At 35.5% G+C, this 20471-nt stretch overlaps 1 protein-coding gene across 1 annotated transcript; it reads left to right on the top strand.

The window, feature by feature from the left end:
- Positions 1-1022: 1022 nt before the first annotated feature.
- Positions 1023-18864, top strand: LOC117321105 (sodium- and chloride-dependent GABA transporter 3-like; the record flags this gene model as incomplete). Its single annotated transcript, XM_033875577.1, has 6 exons — positions 1023-1314; positions 1610-1742; positions 12070-12204; positions 16769-16872; positions 17826-17950; positions 18752-18864. Coding segments are annotated over 6 exons (902 nt in total), but the record flags the coding sequence as incomplete, so codon positions are not given.
- Between the last annotated feature and the right edge of the window lie 1607 nt (positions 18865-20471).

Raw genomic sequence — 20471 nt, 5'->3', positions numbered from 1 at the left:
CTACCCCTCAACTTTTTACTATCACGTGATTTACAGGTATCGACGATGTTACTAATTCAGTAGAATTTATCTTAACTGTTACTATCACGTGAAATTTATATCAACTGTTACTTTCACGTGATTTACAGATATCGGCGGTGTTACTACTAAAGTTAAATTCTAACCCAACTGTTATTATCACGTAAAATTTACCTCAACTGCTACTATCCCGTGGCATTTATCTCTGCTGTTACTATCACGTGATTTACAGGTATCGGCGGTGTTACACTACACTGACATTCCCCCTCAACTGTTACTATCACGTGATTTACTGATATTCGCAGTGTTACTACGACAGTTATATTCTATATCAACTGTTACTATCACGTTATTTGCAGGTATCGGCAGTGTTACTACTTAAGTAACATTCTCCCTCAACTGTTACTATCATGTGGCAGTTATTTCAACTGTGACGATCACGTGATTTACAGGTATCGGCGGTGTAACTACTACACTAACATTCCCCCCTCAACTGTTACTATCACGTGATTTACATGTATCGGCGGTGTTACTACTAAAGTAACATTTAACCCAACTGTTACTATCCCGTGACATTTATTTCAACTGTTAATATCACGTGATTTACAGGTATCGGTGGCGTAACTACTACACAAACATTCTATTTCAATTGTTACTATCACGTGACATTTATCTCAACTGTGACGATCACGTGATTTAAGGGTATTGGCGGTGTAACGACTACAGTAACATTCTACCCCACCTGTTATCATCACGTGACATTTATCTCAAATGTTACTTTCACGTGACATTTATCTCAACTGTTACTATCACGTGACATTTATCTCAACTGTGACGATCACGTGATTTACAGGTATTGGCGGTGTAACGACTACAGTAACATTCTACACCACCTGTTATCATCACGTGACATTTATCTCAAATGTTACTTTCACGTGACATTTATCTCAACTGTTACTTTCACGTGACATTTATCTCAACTATTACTATCACGTGATTTACAGGTATTGGCGGCGTTACGACTACAGTAACATTCTATCTCAACTGTTATTATAACGTGATCATCTGCTGGGCCCTGTACTACGTGTTTTCCTCCTTCACCTCCGAGCTTCCCTGGAAGTCGTGTGGCCACGAGTGGAATACGGAACACTGCTACGACTTCACTACTGTCAACAAGACTGTTGTCAATGTGACAGGTGTCAACCTCGCCAAACAGTACAACGCCGGAACAAATTCCACAGCCAATGTCACAGGGATTCCACTGATCAGAGTCGATCCCGTCAATGAGTTCTGGGAGTAAGTATAAATATTTTAACATTTTGAAAGTTTACCAGACTTAAGCATTCCAATTATAAGGCTAATAAGCTGATTAGTTAAATAGCCCATTTAACATATATTTTATTGGATTATTCTATTTTCGCTTCAAGCGACAAATAAATCGATTGTATAGCATTATCTAAAACACCACGATTTTATAGAAGTTTATGCAAATCTTACGCATTAATTATGTTTGAAATTATTTTTAACTATTTGGTCGGTATGCAAATCACGGCCATATTCCTTAAACCTCCATGACATTCCTGTCTAACAGAAGGAAAGTGTTAGGTTTATCGGACGGGATCGAGAACATGGGGACAATCAAATGGGATCTGGCTTTGTGTCTCCTTTTGGCCTGGGTTATCGTTTACGTGTGCATCTGTAAAGGAATACGATCGTCTGGTAAGGTGAGTACATCGCTTCCGGTAAGGTAAGTATACCTCTTCCGGTAACGCGGGTGCGTCATATCCGGTAAGGTATACTTGACATTGGAAATTTATGTTGCCCCTCCAATTATGTGTATACATTGGAAAAAAACACCTCAAGACCTTAATGCTGCCCTGATAAAAGCGTCAAATCCGGTCAGTTGATCAGGTGACCGTAGTCACGTGACTGCTACAGTAAGGACCGTAGCTTTTAATACTTTTACCCTTTCCCCGCGATTTATGGTGACGAGTGTACATGGAGAAATAATCACCGTGTTTCCTGGTGATAGACCAATTATGCCGATCGATCACCGGGGTTAAATCATCAAAGATCGCGGTGACCAAGCGTGCCGCGGTGAACCTCCGCGATCGAGACACTGAGGACCACAGAGGATCACAGAGGATCAGCAGGACTCATCGGTGCCGACTCATGCGATAAAATTTACCTGTAATATGAATCGGTATGGAGTAATTACATGTATATAACTGACACCCATCAACGCTATGATCGATGTGACCAGGGACGTACGGTATAACCATTTGCCATTGGTTTTAATTGTTTCCATCTCTTATAAATGCCGTAGAATTAAACATCAGTTTTACTTAGCTTGAAAATATGATGATTTTTTTTGTCACTAGTCGTAGTCTAGAGGGGACATAGATAATGTCTAGTATATTTAGATATATAAAGAACTGTAAAAATTCCGCTGTGTGTCGCTGACAGGTAAAAGAAAGTAGATTTGATGGAAGTAATTTCTTGAGTAGTAGATCTAAGAATCACTGTGTGATGATCATTTATCATTTCAAACAACTTTAATCCAAGTAAGGATATAATTTGCATACATTTCTGGTGTAGGGCCAGAACGCACTAGCCTACTATATGAAAACATTGAATGTGCCGTCACCGTTTGGTGTCGCTAAGATATAAGGTGTAAATACAATAAAACCGGTGTGAAATCGCACGTATCTTACCAATATGGATAAATGAGATATTTATTTACCCCAGATCACCCATTTAGTCCCACCTAGGTGTTTTATTCCGTCAGTATAGACCCTTGCTTTACGCTAGTCAAAATTTCACGCTGTTGACCTGCCATTTTGTAAGCTAACAACCCGAATCGGAACGCAATGGACCGAAAAGACCATATATAATTTATTGTGTTTTTCTTCTTAAGTAGTTTGAATCAAGAAAACTAAGCTTATTATTTCACAAAACCTGTTATATTAAATTCAAAAATTCATAATTTCTTAATTATAAGCGGTAAAATCTATAGAAATAAAAGTTGTATCATCGCACATGGTTAGGTAATTAGGCCGACCGCGACCTACAATGTATAGTTAGCAACATGGCGTCGAATCCAGAATGAAATATTGACTAGCGTAAAGCGAGGGTCTATAAGGACTGAATAAAACACCTAGATGGGACTAAATGGGTATACTGGGGTAAATAACTATCTCATTTATCCATATATGTAAGTGTTATGTCATTCCCGATTTTATTGTCAGCTGTCGGAGAATTCCACGTTTTCATATCGTAGTGTGCCAGACGAGGCCAATAGAAACTCTGGCTAATTCCACCTATGAAACTGATCAAAAGTGGGAATAACACTAATTATGTGTAATGATACTGGTTGCATAGTCAAAAACCTGCAATATATCGTATCTTAGGGCATCCATATAATATGGGTGTTAAATGTACCGGCAGTTTCATGTCTTCACATTAATATCATGTCACTGAGTATTTTTTTTTTTTCACTCTGGCCTATTTTATGGTTACTGTTTCTATCAAAAATGTGATTTCAATGATTTTTATAAAATCTTAATACTTGTACGAATTTCATCGGTTAGATTGACAAGTCACCTTATACAAAGCAGATGACACTGAAGTTCGTCACACCTCAGTGAGCATTGTTGCTGTCAATCAAACGCCGCGGAAAGGCTTTGCGCGTATTTCATTGGTTGATAAGAATGATTGACAAGTCATTCTCCGTGCACAGGTAAGATTTACAAGACAGTTACGAAATGTCTTGTTATTACTATGCATCAATCTTTTACAGATAAATATATTTTCAAATAAATGATAACTATTCTTTTAAAGTTTTGCTATCAGAAAGTTAGTTTTATCACGTTTATGACCATAACGAGTTAAATACATGTATATCAATCCATAATTTTACCATCGATCATTGGAATTGTGGAAGTTATTTAATTCATGTTACGGTGTTTGTCTTGTTGAGTACGGCAATAAGATGCATGTTAAAAGCACACGATTTGTAAATGATCTCCATTTCGATAGTGATACTTCACGCATACGAAAGTCAGTACATGGTATTACATCAACAGTTTCTTTGGTATTTTTGATAATAAACATTATATTTATTTAACATTATTTAAGAAGACAGTACGGTGGTTTTTAGAAGATAAAAAACATATTTGCTGATTATTTCATGTGATAACAATAAAATTTCAACGTATATTTTTTTCTGAAGCGTGTGATTTAAATATTAAGCTGTTAAAGCATTTCTTTATTTTAGAATCCATGTGACACAATCAAATGTTTTTTCCAAAGACTATATTGCTAGAGATCATATATATTTATGAATATATATGAATTACATCAATTGTATTTGACATGTATTTTGAAAGTTCATTGCATTATCTAAAAACATTTTCTAATAAAATATTTAACATAAAATGTGGGTTTTTTTTTTAGTCATACATGTATATAAAACTTTAGTCATTTCAGTATATATCACAAGTGGTACATGTACAGAGTTAAAGTTCTTGGTGTTCAAATGCTGACGTGGTGAAACTCGGTGTTAAAATGTACCAAGAACAAAAAAACGATATTCAAACATGTTATTTTTTTGTAAAAACCAATGAATGATGTCGCGAACCACATCAAAATCGGTTGGCCGAGTGCCGAGATAAAATCTAAGCATTATATTCTATACAAAACCCGCTTCAAGTCATGAAGAACACTTAATTCAGAAAGTAATATATTATAATCATCATGATCTACAATAGACTAAATCTCTCACGTATGAATACCAGTGTTGGAGCCTGCAACAAACTTCTACATATACAGATTTTATCCCGATGGTATTTTACATGTCATGGTCTCGGGGATAACGGACGATTACATTCTTGAGAAAGATATAATTTTTATATGATCGTTGTCAGTGAAATTAAATAAAAGTGATTCGCAACAATTATAATATAATTGATACTTTATGTACAGGTACATAGTATAGGTTCTTATTAAAACCATCATTTTCGCTCCGTTTTATATATATATATAGAAAACATACAATTTAGTTCATCGTGATTAATCATAATTAATACTAAAACTTATTAACTCGCAATAATTTTCGTGTATGAATTTTTCAAATTTTATTTATTTATTTTTTATTATCATTAAATTTTTTTTTTTGTTATTGTGTCATTATTGTGAAATGATCGAGATCATTGTGGTTTTACTTTCCATTCGTGTGTCACAAGTCATATCTTCACTTAAAACAGGACTTTAGAAGATTAGAAACATGTTCGGAGAATTACGAATTGAGTGGCTTAGTATAACCGCTAAACAATTACCAAGTGTGAAATTATGGTCCACAAGCTCGTCACACCTGTCACTGCACTACAGGTGTCTGGTGTTCTAATCGGCACACGCCGATAATTCTTGTGAGTTCTCGCGTTTGGTTTCTATGTACTTCAAAAAAGTTCCGAAGATATACTTTTACATGTTGTACGTAAATTGAGCTTGAATTTTATTAAGAATTGCGTGTTACTATAGGGAAGGCATTTTTAAGTTGTTGAAATCAAACATATTATTTTTGGAATTCAGTGGGTTTCGTTTTCCTTTCAAGCGAAAAAAATGTATCTTAAAGGTTTGTCTATAGAATGATTAACCTAAGTTACCTCATTCATAAACCCACGTTGTTGAAAATTTACTCTATGAATCTTTCCGAAAATCACAAATAACGGTATCTTCAAGTGTATTTGCAACATATCTATTGCTGTTTTGGCTAATAAAAACTTTTATTTCACATCGTGTATGAATTGTATTTTAAATTTCTATTACTAGAAGTATTATAACCGAAATCAATATTGGTATGTAACAACCCGGAAATGCCCTCATAATAAAGGCTATATGATGTAAGTCGTTGTAAACGACCCATTATTCAAATGCCATACATGTTACAGCGACCCGTTAAAATAGAAAATTATTCAAATTTTACATGTTATATACGACCTGTTATATTAGAAAATGAGTAAGATGATACACGTTGTATTTGGCCCGGTATAATAGAAAATTAATAAGATGTTACATGTTGTATATGGCACGTTATAATAGAAAATTATATGCCCCTGGTTTCGGTAACATTTGTTATTAACTAACTCACAAATATAAGTCAAAAAGTTTATTCAGTACTTTCATTATTGTTGTCTCATTCGCATTAATTGCAGGCACGTGTTCACGTTTGTTTCTATATATATTTCCTATATGACGGCTCTGATCCCATTAAACCTCTGACGTCACAGGTCAGAGGTCACCGAAACGTAGTCAACGGCTCTGGGTTCGAGAAAAATCGTAATTACTCTAAAACTAAAGTCGCTGTGAAAGTCGACCTTTCAGCATTTTTAGTTTCATCCTAAATCACATTTAAACTTGAAATAGCAAATCGTTACGGGTACACTTTAAGACCACCACGTAATTAAGTCAATTACGCTATGAAGGCTATTTTCACTCCATTCAATTTCATCTCATCTTAAATTGTCCTTATTTGTATTAATTACGAAAGAAATGCATTAAATCTCATAATTGTATGAAAACCTAGCATGTTCAAATTAATAGAGCTGTTAACAAGAAATAATAGAAGTTATATCTCAAATCTTGCTAAATATATTAAATTTGCAAGGAAGAGAAAATTAGAATGGCTTAATAACCAATAATTATGTATAGTCATATAATGTTTCTCATACATATGTTGTATTACTTTTATTAGTAGTTGAATTGTCTGTATGTGCAATTCCAGCACAAATCTATGATAGGATATTGTTTATGATGTAAATAGTAAATTAATTGTTATATGCATGCATATAATCACATATCACTATGTGTAAGGGTATATATGTATACAATAAAAGATCCGGATTTTACAACTTACCATCAGTCCATGTTTTTTTTTAATGATTTTTACGTACCAGAAACCCCAAGCTATCTATTTAAAAGTACGGGACACTAGCGAGAACTACCCAAGATGTCCGATAATTATTAAACCCGTATTCACTTAACAATGTGACGCTTACATAATTAATTAAGTATCAGACGACTATTGACTAATTTGTGTGTAATCAACCCAGTTCTTGTGATCACTGCTTAATACGTAAATGTGTATGTAATTAATAGCATGCATCTTTCAATGAGTTTCACGTAACGGTGTTACAAGCCGATATCCGTGTTTACCCAATACAAGCGTTAATGATGTTAATTACCGATCATAAATTTATTACATGTATTTGAGATTGATTAATTATCGTATCACGCACTGTATGTTTGTGCATAAATTCTTGCTAACTACGAAATAGCAATATGTGTTCCTATAAAAGTTGCCGTCTGTAAAATAACTATCATAGATATTGTACGTCAAGTTGATAAAAGCAAGACCAGGCTATACTATAAAATCCTTTAATACTGTAACATTTAGGTCGTAGAGAAAAAGCAATGTACCGTTATAAAAACAAAAGCTACACATTGTAACACAGGTAAACACCCGGGGCTATGACCTAGCAGCGGTCGCTATGACTACGCACAGTGTCAAGTGATAGTCTGTACAGCTGTCGACACGGGTGACTTGCCCCGACATTTTTTTCTCCTCGTGGTGAAGAAATCGTCCGGATTATTGAGGGAAATTTACTAATGAAAAGTACGCTCCGTTCCCAAAATGGGCTTCCGGAATCGGAATCCAAATTTCCGGACTCGTGAGTACAAATAACGTTACGGAAATCCGTTCCCGTGCATTTCCGTCCGGACTGTGAGTTGTCCGGACTATCGGCGTCCGGATTATCGCGGGTCCACTGTACACGTGTTGTAGTTTAAGTTAAAACATATTTTATTGATATACAGAAATGACAAAGGGATTAGTCAGCAAATTTTACCAACTTATAAACGACTTCTCCCGTAAAATTAACAAAACAATGAATAATAACATAGTCACATGATGGTACAAAATACAAGAATATTCAATTCAAAAATGTGATAAAGAAGAGAGTATAAAAAATTGAGCATTTTGGATTAAGTTGCTTTTGAATGATACGTGTTGTATATGTATAGACGAGTGAACAGGCACACGTATTCATACATGTGTGTGTATTGGATGAAGATATAGTAAATATACATACATGATGTATACTTGGTATTTACAATCTGAAAACTTTTTGTCCGTACCTCGAATAAAGAACTTTAAACTCGTCTTCGGTATTTTTTAGTGTGTCTTATTTAAATATCACAGACATATACATAAATTAACCGACCATAGGATCTTTCTCCCAGTATTTTTTTTCTTTCTATGCATATTATTCTCGGTTTTGATTTTCCTGAAAAGTTTGACATTTTGTGTTCCTAAATGGTTACTTTAACTGCTTGATAATACCGCTGAAAAAAATGACGTTTGATACCTGAAATTAGCTGCAGACAATTACACAACTATCAAATTATTAGGAACATGTGTGAATTTAGTTGTGTACTCGTCACCGTTTATCACAGGTAAGTTGCAAGGTTCCTTTGAACTGCAGTCAGAAAACTTTAGATCACAGTCCTACCACAGGCGCTAACAGATTAAACATACCACTGTCATATCAAACAAAAATTGAAAGTAATATTTTCTATGCAAGCGCCTGTGGGCTCACATGAGGGTACGTTATAAATGTAAATGAAAATATCTGAATGCGTACCACTTTTATATTGTGAATGACGATGTGGCTAGCAACAACTAAGTTTTATGCCACATATGATATATATGTTTTAGCAGAGACATATAATATGTCTTTGGTTTTAGTAACGACATATTATGTTTATGTTCGATAACACAGTATTTTATGTAGCAAATAAATGACCACGACAATGGTACACAGATGAAGATACGGCCGGAGACAGATGTCTGCTTATTGTAATGTTCAAGTCAACAATGTGTCTGATTTTAATGCGTTAATTGAACGAAATATGGTAATAAATAAATAATCACATGCACCCTAATTAAATTGCACTGCGGTCGACGATCTGCGGTGTCTGATTTTTGCCGAGTCTCTACGAGTTTGCTATTGTACAGGTAACTGTCTTCTGATTAAATATATCAATCAATGTACATGTACGGTAACAAGCGAATCTATATGTCTGTTTATAGCCTTTACATTAATTTCATTAACGTGCAGTGACATCAGCAAACGATTAAAACTTCGACGATGTCCTTTGTAAAAATCATCTAGACATGTCAATCACACATGTGGCAACAAATCTGAGAGTATGTGGGCGGAGCTATAGTAGGCTGTGCCTGATTATGGTGTGTCATCAGGTAAACTGTCCACCCCATTCGATGCAGGTATCCCAGCAATCTATTGTCTAATTAATTCTCTGTAAAAAAAGTCTTACGCTAGGATTTATGAGAGTGTCGCCCAAAACATAAGGGTATAATTTCACAATATTTAGTTTATATTTACTTAAATAATTACGGTAGCTGTTATCCCGTGTATTTGTTATTAATTATTGAGATAATACACGAACACTAATTGTTGCGATTTAAAACGTGTAATTTCATTTATTTATTTAAAAAAAAAATCCTACGGTAAGATTTGAGATACAGGTAGTAGACATGGACCAACTACAGCCTAACATCCTTCTGGATAACAACATATACTCCCCTCAGGTAAAAAAAACCATAGGGGTCCGATGGGGTCATTGCGAAACAGGTATACTCTCTATTGTAATTAAGATATGTGATTGACAGGTGTTAACAGTTGGTGAAAACATTTCTATAACGGTAATTACACGGCATGTAATTGTTCTGTGTATAGAGAATTAATCTATATCGCTTTCACTAACTTCAATTATGATTATATTACGCGATATAGAGATTTTTTTCTAGAAAATAATGATACACCATTTATAACTCATTTATAAGTATGACCGTTTAATAGATCATTCAGTTTGATTTCATTTGGTTTTAAACGGTAACGATTTGGAATATATGATTTCCTAGCGAATTTTCAATGATTGCGGTAAAACAAAACCACGATAATGATATAATATATCTATTATATACTCTTCTCCGACATTCTCTTCACAGAAGGTAAATATTTTCTTCTGGAACTCCTTTGTTACCTACCAGTTCAATGGACAATTTCAAATTACATGATCTATCATCAGGCTTCGTTGGACGTAAAATAGACTGGTCTGTAGATAGAGAAAGGACGAAATAGTTCACATTGTTTGGACGTTAGGTCTTGATCGTAATGGTGACGTCTGTATTGTTAGTACGTTATTTTGTTTTGCTTCCAAAATAAAAGGGACGGGAAAGATTCCCATGTTATGCTTATAATTAATTGAAATATGTTAAAATGTATTTTATAGATTTCTTTATTACATACACCAATGTATTGTTTTCTCACAATAAAGAGGGCACATCAGACTATACATACACATCATTCTGTAGTCTATGTATTTCAAACAATATTTATTTGACAATTTCCATTTAACAATATACACAAAATTTATAGTATACACACATAGATTCCAATCATGCATGTAATAGAAAAAAAGAGACCTCGCATAATGATTTTGCTGTGACAATTTGGCTGTTAATGAAATAATGAAGTTGATTAACTACTATATATATAGTTTGGAAAATATGAGCATGGATTTCTATATCTACAGGTAATTTGAATGCGCCCAAGTGTATGTCTATGCTATTAGCCATCCCGGAATCGTCCCTGTAAACTGCAAGTAGCATATATATCAACATAAATAATGATAGTAAGAAAACACACAACGTCTTTAAGTCGTGTATTTAAACTACGAAATGTTTAAATAATTGTACAGTCTATGTATGAAACCCGCTACAAAAAGTCAGACGAAATAATTATAAGCTATAGTATTCAGGATAAAATTTGGTTTTCTTCAAACAATTACGAAACCAAAAACATACATTATGTCCCCGCGAGGACAAGTAATGATCTTATCAATGTTTATCGTCTTCTCATCCGTCACAGGTCGTACACGTATATGGATCAATTTCTCAAACAGACATCTTAGTAGCTATATACTTCAGATATATGTGATGACTAAATTATGCAATTAAGGACTTCGCTAGATCACGTAAAAATAAGTCCGAGATCTTTCACTAAATAACGAGCCCCTTATGTGGCCTCTCCGAGGTCATGGCATCTGAGGTCATGCACAAAGCGCCATCTATAAACAGGTCAGCTAAATCAGTAGTGATTAAATGCATAGGCCTATATACAAGTATTGAATTGCAGATCATTTAAACCACATCATTTATCAACAGCAGCAATTGAGACGTTAAGGGAATTTCGTAGACTCACTATACGGTATCCAGATGTTTTTTTTATTTAGTTATACCCATGATCGTCACGGAGAACCGTATCACTTCGAATTCGAGTCTTACATTAGGGATAGGACACTTGCATGTAAGTCACAAAATCTACCAATCGTCTCGACTGCTAGCGGTAAAAAAATCGGTACACGTACAACGATAAGGGTCGATAATGGTCAACTGAGAGCCACACCACCACAGGTAAAACCGAGGGCTGAATGTAATCGTGGCCCTCCGGGGCTGCATCATCAGGATTCGCGGCGGACAAATTGCTTTGATGTTTCGCGGAGAAACGATCACCGCGGATTTTGATGAACACATTACCACCGGGGATCGCGATGACGCCGTTTTCATGATCCCTGATAGGGATTTAGGGTGATCGGTCGCTGTGATTTACCCCTTGAATAGAAAATCAAACACCGGCACATGGTGACTTTGTGTTCATTCCTACGGTCTGCACTGTATCTGTTTCTTTGTTTTAGTGTCGTCGTCTCTCGTTGAATCTCATCGTCTTTTTGGATGTCGACGATTGCAATATGCCTCTTCTCATTTGTGTTTCATTCATGTTACATTTCATGTTAAAATCGACATCTAGTGAACTCTTCCAAGTGTGTTGTACTTTTGAAATAAAGATTATGATTAAGTGGAAATCGGTATCCTATGAATGAGTGTTACTGATTATAATTGATATCCGACAGGTGATGTACGTAACGGCGACAGCCCCGTACTTCTTTATGACGGCCCTTCTCATACGGAATTCTACGCTAGATGGCGCTATCGATGGGGTTATCTACTATCTCAAACCAGACATAGCAAAACTTTCAGACGTCGGGGCAAGTATTTACGTACCTGTTGATTAGCTCATCTTTTGATCTATTAACTCTATTCGAAGGTCATGTTACATAACTCTTCAATCATGTACATGTCATAAGGTTGGTTCGAAATCCGAAGTCAAAATTCGCATACTAATAATACAATCATCAAAAGGTCCATCATTAATTCCAATACTACATTCCAGCCCTTTGATCAATCTGAATAAAAAAAATGATACACTCCTACCCTTGGACATAATCCTAAACTCCGATATTACAATCCTACCCTAGAGCACAATCCTAAACTCCTACATTACACTCCTACCCTTGGACATAATCCTAAACTCCGATATTACAATCCTACCATAGGACACAATCCTAAACTCCGATATTACACTCCTACCCTAGGAACTAATCCTAAACTCCTACATTACACTCCTACCCTTGGACATAATCCTAAACTCCGATATTACAATCCTACCATAGGACACAATCCTAAACTCCGATATTACACTCCTACCCTAGGACACAATCCTACACTCCGATATTACACTCCTACCATAGGGCACAATCCTAATCTCCGATATTATACGTCTACCCTAGCGCACAATCCTAAACTCCTACATTACACTCCTACCCTTGGACATAATCCTAAACTCCGATATTACAATCCTACCATAGGGCACAATCCTAAACTCCGATATTACACTTCTACCCTAGGACACAATCCGGAACTCCGATATTACACTCCTACCCTAGGACACAATCCTAAACTCCGATATCACACTCCTACCATAGGACACAATCCGGAACTCCGATATTACACTCCTACCATAGGACACAATCCTAAACTTCGATATTACACTCCTACCCTAGGAACTAATCCTAAACTCCGATATTACACTCCTACCCTTGGACACAATCCTAAACTCCGATATTACAATCCTACCATAGGACACAATCCTAAACTCCGATATTACACTCCTACCATAGGACACAATCCTAAACTCCGATATTACAATCCTACCATAGGGCACAATCCTAAACTCCGATATTACACTTCTACCCTTGGACACAATCCTAATCTCCGATATTACACTCCTACCCTAGGACACAATCCTAAACTCTGATATCACACTCCTACCCTAGGACACAATCCTAGACTCCGATATTACACTCCTACCCTAGGACACAATCCTAAACTCTGATATCACACTCCTACCATAGGGCACAATCCTAAACTCCGATATTACAATCCTACCATAGGGCACAATCCTAAACTCCGATATTACACTCATACCCTAGGACACAATCCTAAACTTCGATATTACAATCCTACCCTAGGACACAATCCTAGACTCCGATATTACACTCCTACCCTAGGACACAATCCTAAACTTCGATATTACAATCCTACCCTAGGACACAATCCTAAACTTCGATATTTCTCGCATTCCTTTGTGTGGATTTTGAGTGTTGAGTCTGATTTTGTTGCTATATCTTTTTTTCACACACTGTACCTAGTTGTTTTCCACAGCAGAATGTATGGAATTATTCATTCGTAGCAGATACCATCAACACCAACATAAATATATATCTAACATTCGTGTCATTTGAGAGGAAATATAAGATACAGAAATAAAACCAATAACTGCAAATACATACATTTAATTCACGATGATCCAGTCATGTACATCTTACTTCACGCTAACTTGCTCATGATAGACATATTTCTTCAAGAAAAATAGGTTTTGCTTGTATCCTTTACAGCTATTGTTAATACACGTTGCTCTGCAATAAATAGATGTAGCTATTATAACATCTTGTATTATGTAATACATCCAATTATCTTTATCAAGTGCAGTGAGGAGAATTATAATTTAACCGACATCCTCTGTTCAGAAAATTAAATAAGAACATCATGCAGAGAACAAATTTTGTAACCCAAATATACATACTGTATTGCATTATATCCTAACCTTTAGTATGCGCCATTTTAAAACACTGTGTCAACGAAGTGTGTTCTCTACAACGATGATGACTGCTGTGTAGCAGACTAGTCTTCTTGTTTGCGTTGTAAAACGTTGAAGATTTCGGGCTGTAAGCGAAACCAAGTATATGGTTCGGCGTCATGACAGTGTGAAGAAGTATTGTGTAAGCGGGTGAAGTAATTACAGAAATGTCTGTGGTGTCAATAAGTACTCCGTAAATATGTAAGATTAAAAACATCTTAAGATCTTATTCACGTATCGCCGACATCCCAATCGTATAAGAGACAAGTAATTTACACAAGACAGTCTCTATCAAACCCAACCGTTCAGAATAGTAAATCGTAAAGTGTCCAAACCGGACAGATTCAAATTTAGGTCATGTTGCGAAATAGCATATTTCTACTTATATATACAAAATGTACTATATATTACAGCCAGTGTAATTAGCAATTAATCTTTAGAAGCTAAGCAACACCTATATCTGAACTTATATATAGCTGTTTTGAGCCTGTTTCACGGCAATGATCACAGGCAACTTCGATTCGATTTCCAATCACGGTTTTTCGTCAACTTTTTGTTAAACATCACAGATTTACGCTCACATTTTGGCAGATTGCACCACTCTGATATCTTACAAATCGACGCTATGCTCCTTTAAGGGACTTAAAAGTCATAGAAAGAAAATAATTCAACTAATTTGAGAGCTCCTCTCCGAGTCACTTGATCAGCCGCCATCTTTGAACTGTCCCAACACTACGTATACACACGATGGCTATGGCTTCTGGGATATCATCACTGCATGATCAATTAGCTTCGAATTTCATTCGGCTAAAATTATTGTCAATATCTCGTCAATTACGATAAAGTTCATGAAAAAATATTGCATTGTGTTTTTTATTCATTTGTTCAATCTTGCAGTGTTTCTTTGAAAACTGTGCATCATTTTTATACATGAATATCGTAGATCCTAAGATTTTAATCTAAATTTCAAAAATAAGCCGTTTTGTGAAATTCGCTATTTGTTTGGAAATGAATGAACAGTTACACATATCTTTAATGTATACAGAATGCCCGCATGTTATCCCTTTATTAGGACCCCGTATCTAAGATACTGGTGCCCTATCGTAATCACTTTGATTGTCTGTGTGTCCGTCAAAACATTTACTCACCCCCTGAACAGCTAGTTTTAATTTGAGGTAGGGACTTCTTGTAGTAGAAAGTGGCTACCTTACTGTTCAACATTGGGGAGGCCTGTCGCATTCCATCCAGGGCAATTAGGATTAAGAATATGTTTTTCAGCTTCTTAAGGAAAACAAGCCGCACCCAAATGGGAGTATCGAACCCCTCACCTGGGATCTTCACCTGTGGTTATGTGGTCAAAAGTAGGTCTCTGTCTATGACCCTAGCTCTTGTTGGTGGAGGTAGTTTTGATATAAAATAACTCAAAACAAACAAATGGAGATTGCACAAGTATTTACTCTTCTGTTAGCCCAGGAAATATGGAGGTGGAAGGACACAGGAGTTACATCATAGTAAATGTGAAATGTATATTTTGCTTTCAAAATGTCAAACGTCAACTTAAGCAGTTTGGAAAGATGTCGTTTTGATGATTATGGGGGATTTATTGTCACCATTCTGGACCCTTGCTGACTCGGTGTTTTAATTGACCTGACGGATTTATTTCGTTGTGTTAATTTTCTTGGAGGGAGGGTACAAAAAATTCAGTGAACTTTGTAGATGTTTCTTTAAACTTACCATACTAAAAATTGGGACAGGTAAAAAAACATTGATACGAGTATTTGTGGATCGTAAGTGTGTTATCTGTTATTGAAGTTCCACTTTTTTGTAGATTTTATTTTCAAACTACATTAACGAAAAGCCTGTATTTTTATGGCTTTCTCCATGTATTTTAGATTTTGTTTTCATATTCTTATACACGAAGATATATTTTGAATTTAGATCAATTTTGTTGCAAATAATACACAAAAGGATTGGACGAAAGTTATCACAACTTGTCAATGTCCTCTCAGTAATATAGTAAAACTATACGTATGGAAAATTAAAAATGGGCTAATAATAAACAACATATAATTATTCTATCTTAGTATCTTAAACAGAGGAGAAAAAGAAAAGGAAGAGGGAGAGATATATTGTAAGAAAGAAAAATACTTGTAAGTGAATAAAGATAATAAGATAACGGGCTGGAAGATGATATTATGAATATTTAACATGTATATTGAACATTACACGTTCTTATATAAATCTTTCGCTATCAACAATTTTGGAACATGTTTACAGATAGCCTCGTTTGATTCTAAATCTAAGGTATTATCACCATACATAATACTTTCATATGTAATATAGTTCTATACCACGATAGATATGTAAATAAATACATAATTTTCTCTTCAGTTAAACTGTTATGAGAACCAAACATAACAAACTGAATGGATTGCAGAATTCAATAGATTCTCATCTCATACTGCAGGATTGGAAAAAAAAGCAACACGAACAAACATTTGCCGGATGCAGCCCTTAAAGGGCACTGTAACCCCCGAGGGGGTCATCATAGCTATTTCACATTTATTTTGCAGGTTTGGGTCGACGCCTCGACACAAATCATGTGGTCCTATTCCATAGGAATCGGAGCTCTGACTGCTCTGGGCAGCTACAACAAATTTCATCATAACTCTTACAGGCACTGTATTGTGTAGCTTACATGCTTGCTCGCGATATTTATCGTATTGTAGAACACAGTTGTTTCCATACTATTTCTAACTTGATATTTTCTCATATAGATATCTTAATAGGTTCACATTCCCTTTTATCTGAATATTCCACGTTACTAGTATAAAATCATTGTTAGTTTCCTAACATAAAAGGCAGTACCCGTTGAAATTTTAATGTACTTTTTCACCCGCCGCCATCATCATCATAAGTTTATCTAGTCCATCCTCTGTCGTCCGTCGTCCGTCCCTAAAACGAATTGCTATTTTTGAGAAATACTGGAAGGATATTTCGCAAACATCATTGATAGGTTCATCTTGATTCTTATTTATGGCCGTTCACTTTTGAGACCTATCCGGAAAAATAGTATGGCTGACAAGCAGCCTTATTGGATTTTGGCAGTTTAAGATTTTTATCGCTATTTCCTGAGAATATTGAGGATATTTCTGAAACGTTATGTGTAGGTTCCCGTCACTCCGTTTGTATGCTCATTTGATTATGAGATTGATCAGAGAAACAAATCGCCATATTAGAATTGATTAATGTCAGTCATTATTTCACAGAATTAAGTTCTTGATAGTTTTTTCTCAGATTTGCTATGAACATGCAGGTTCCAATTGCTTTCAAAATAGTTAAGAGAAATGGTGATATGAGAAAAAGAAAGAATATATCAGTCTTGCATAGTTACAATAAAGATCATTCAATGGTGGGCGCCATGATCCCTTTGGGATCTCTTGTTTCGTAGACGTTTTTCTATTTCAGAAATCAAACTGGGACCATGTAGATGACCACTCAAGTCACTGATACGATAATTAATTGGTCATCCATGATTTTTATAGATGTATTCTAAATGTTTTTTTTATTCCAGACAAGAAAATAAAAATTTTGGACTGTATTTTAAGATGTGATTTCGCTTATTTACAGGGACGTTACAATATTTGCTCTGATAAACTCCGGGACCAGTATCTTCGCGGGGTTCCTGATCTTTACCATTCTCGGACACATGGCGTTCCTTCAGGACACGACTGTAGATAAAGTAGCGTCGTCTGGTGAGTGTGATATACTTTACTATGGTTCGAACAGAAATGTATCACAGGGACTTGGCACGAAAAAACAACACACTCTTCATATATATGTGCATTATAATACATATATATGGTTCGTGGGTTGGGAATATTATTACAAAGTCCGTGTGTTAAATGCCACAGGGACTTGACACGATTTCCCGACACACGGTCCATAATTAATACACACATATATGTACTGGATTTGAAAATCGTGCCAAATCCCTGTGTTGCATACCACCTGATAAACCTGTTTAATGTGATTTTCTGTTATTGATATATTTGAATGGTCTGTTTTAGTTGTTCGGAACAGTAGTGTTTTATGGGTACATAAATAAATGGTTTTATCTATGACTTCTAGTTCCCATTGTCGACAACAGCCTTTCGGAATTTATTAGGAATTTCCGCCGTTATATGAATTCGACGTCAAGCCATGCTTGATTCCCGAATTATTCTACAGAATGACGGAAAAACCAGAGGATCTCGAAAAAAACATTGACGTGTAATTGTTCTTTGATTTTATTGACTTTTGACAACCCATTTCCGGCATGAAACACTTTTTCCTATTGGCTAAATAGATAAATTACTCTTGTCCATATGAACAATATGGCACAGTGCTGTTGACCGTCTGAGACTGCAGCCATGTAATTTTATAGTTAAAAACCCTATATCACAATGCTTGCAATTACTAAATGTATTTCAAATATATTCATAATCCTTAAATACCATGTTAAATGTAATTCATTTCGTAATGATACAAGCAATGAACTTTGTACTTTCTTGCAGGTCCCGGATTGGCGTTCATTGCCTACCCTAAAGCCGTGTCCCTCATGCCTGCAGCTCCCGTGTGGTCAACTCTATTCTTTATCATGCTGATATTTCTAGGAATCGACAGCCAGGTACAAAAAATAAGAATTATTTTTGTGAATAACAAAGCTGTCTTCCTTTAATTTACCAACACAACAAACAACATTTTTGTCAATTCGGCTGTTAAATCACGCGCATGGTTATATTTACGCAAACAACTATCACCGTCATATCAGGTCAAGGGTCATCACAGTGCGATACAGACATACATATCCCAAACCGAGGGTAGATATATATATAGAATAAAATATCAAACTCTAATGTCGTGAATTGATATCGTTCTGTCGACACAATGGAGAAACTACCTTTCTTAGAAAAGTTTAATTTAGTTAAGTATTGTTTAACGTCCTAATATCAGCTAAAGTCGGTCCTTGTGTGCGAGATGCATGCGTGAAGCGCATGTATGTGTGCGTGAGTGCGTGCGCACGTGCCTCAATGAAGCATTCTGCCGAAGACATGCATCAGCAGCGGAAACCTCACCCCGTAGCATTATACTAACAACAGGCAAATCAGTCGTCTTACTCCTAAAATACTGACCGTTAAGCCAAAATAACAACTATTTTTATAGACTGCTATTTCTTGACCAGGGGACATAACTCAAATCCTTCATCATCGGCGCGAACGGTCAACTAAATGCCAAATGTAAGGCATAGTAAGGGGAGACATTAGGAAGAAGAAAATTCGTTTAGAAGGAAAATACTCCAAGGTTGCCTCTTACTACCATTCAGTGGATAGCCAGCACAATTCGTATGCCCTTCCTGTAGAGCATTTCTTATAAAAGTTCATCTCGGTAGCAAATGCATGTTGTTATTGTGACATCGATATCAAAACAGCTGTGGCGTATGAAATGTGAGAGAAAATGATGTTTTCTAATAACATAGTAACAGTTTTTAACCAATGACGCAAACTTAAAACATATCAATAAATTAAAGTGTGAGAGAAATCTATATCCGAAGCGCTCCTTTCATTCTCGTGTAAGTAAGAACAATATGGTGTACAATGCCTATGCCCTGGTATGTATGTCCGATACAGCTACGTTACATACAAAACATTTTAAATTTTCGTCGGAATTAGGTGGAAATATGTCAATCAACTGTTGTGTTCTAAAGATATATGTCGACAAATTTAAAATCATAATAAGATAATTTCTGGTAAAACTAGCTTAATAAAAAATTTTGATGCTGTATACTCTTGGTCTCTTCCTACTTGCCTCCTTAAAAGAATGTACACACATAGGTTTTAAAGTAAAGGAGAAATGAGATTTTCACTAATTAAATGGTTCACCTAAACTGGGCGCCGGAGTTTGGAGCCGTTTTGTATTTTTGATAACACTACATCAGGTTGTTGTGGACATTCCGCAGATAATCCATTTTATATCAGCATTGATGTCCCTTTTTTTAGTTTCATTGGGGTATGAAAAAAATTGCCTTTGAAACAAAATAATAATTGACATCAGCGCTTATAATTAATTTTTGAAATTGATTTTCGAAATTAAATCTTGTTTTATGTACAATTGAACTGATCTTATAACGGATTATTTTTCACAAATCAATACGCAATGTCAATGGCCGTATTGTGACGTCACATATTTCGCGCCATTTTTTTTTTTTTTTTCATAGAGGTATGAAAAAAAAGTTCT

Source organism: Pecten maximus, unplaced genomic scaffold, assembly GCF_902652985.1.
Source record: "Pecten maximus unplaced genomic scaffold, xPecMax1.1, whole genome shotgun sequence".
Taxonomy (NCBI): domain Eukaryota; kingdom Metazoa; phylum Mollusca; class Bivalvia; order Pectinida; family Pectinidae; genus Pecten; species Pecten maximus.
Note: the sequence above shows the minus strand (reverse complement) of the source record. Positions and strands in the feature narration are given on the sequence as shown.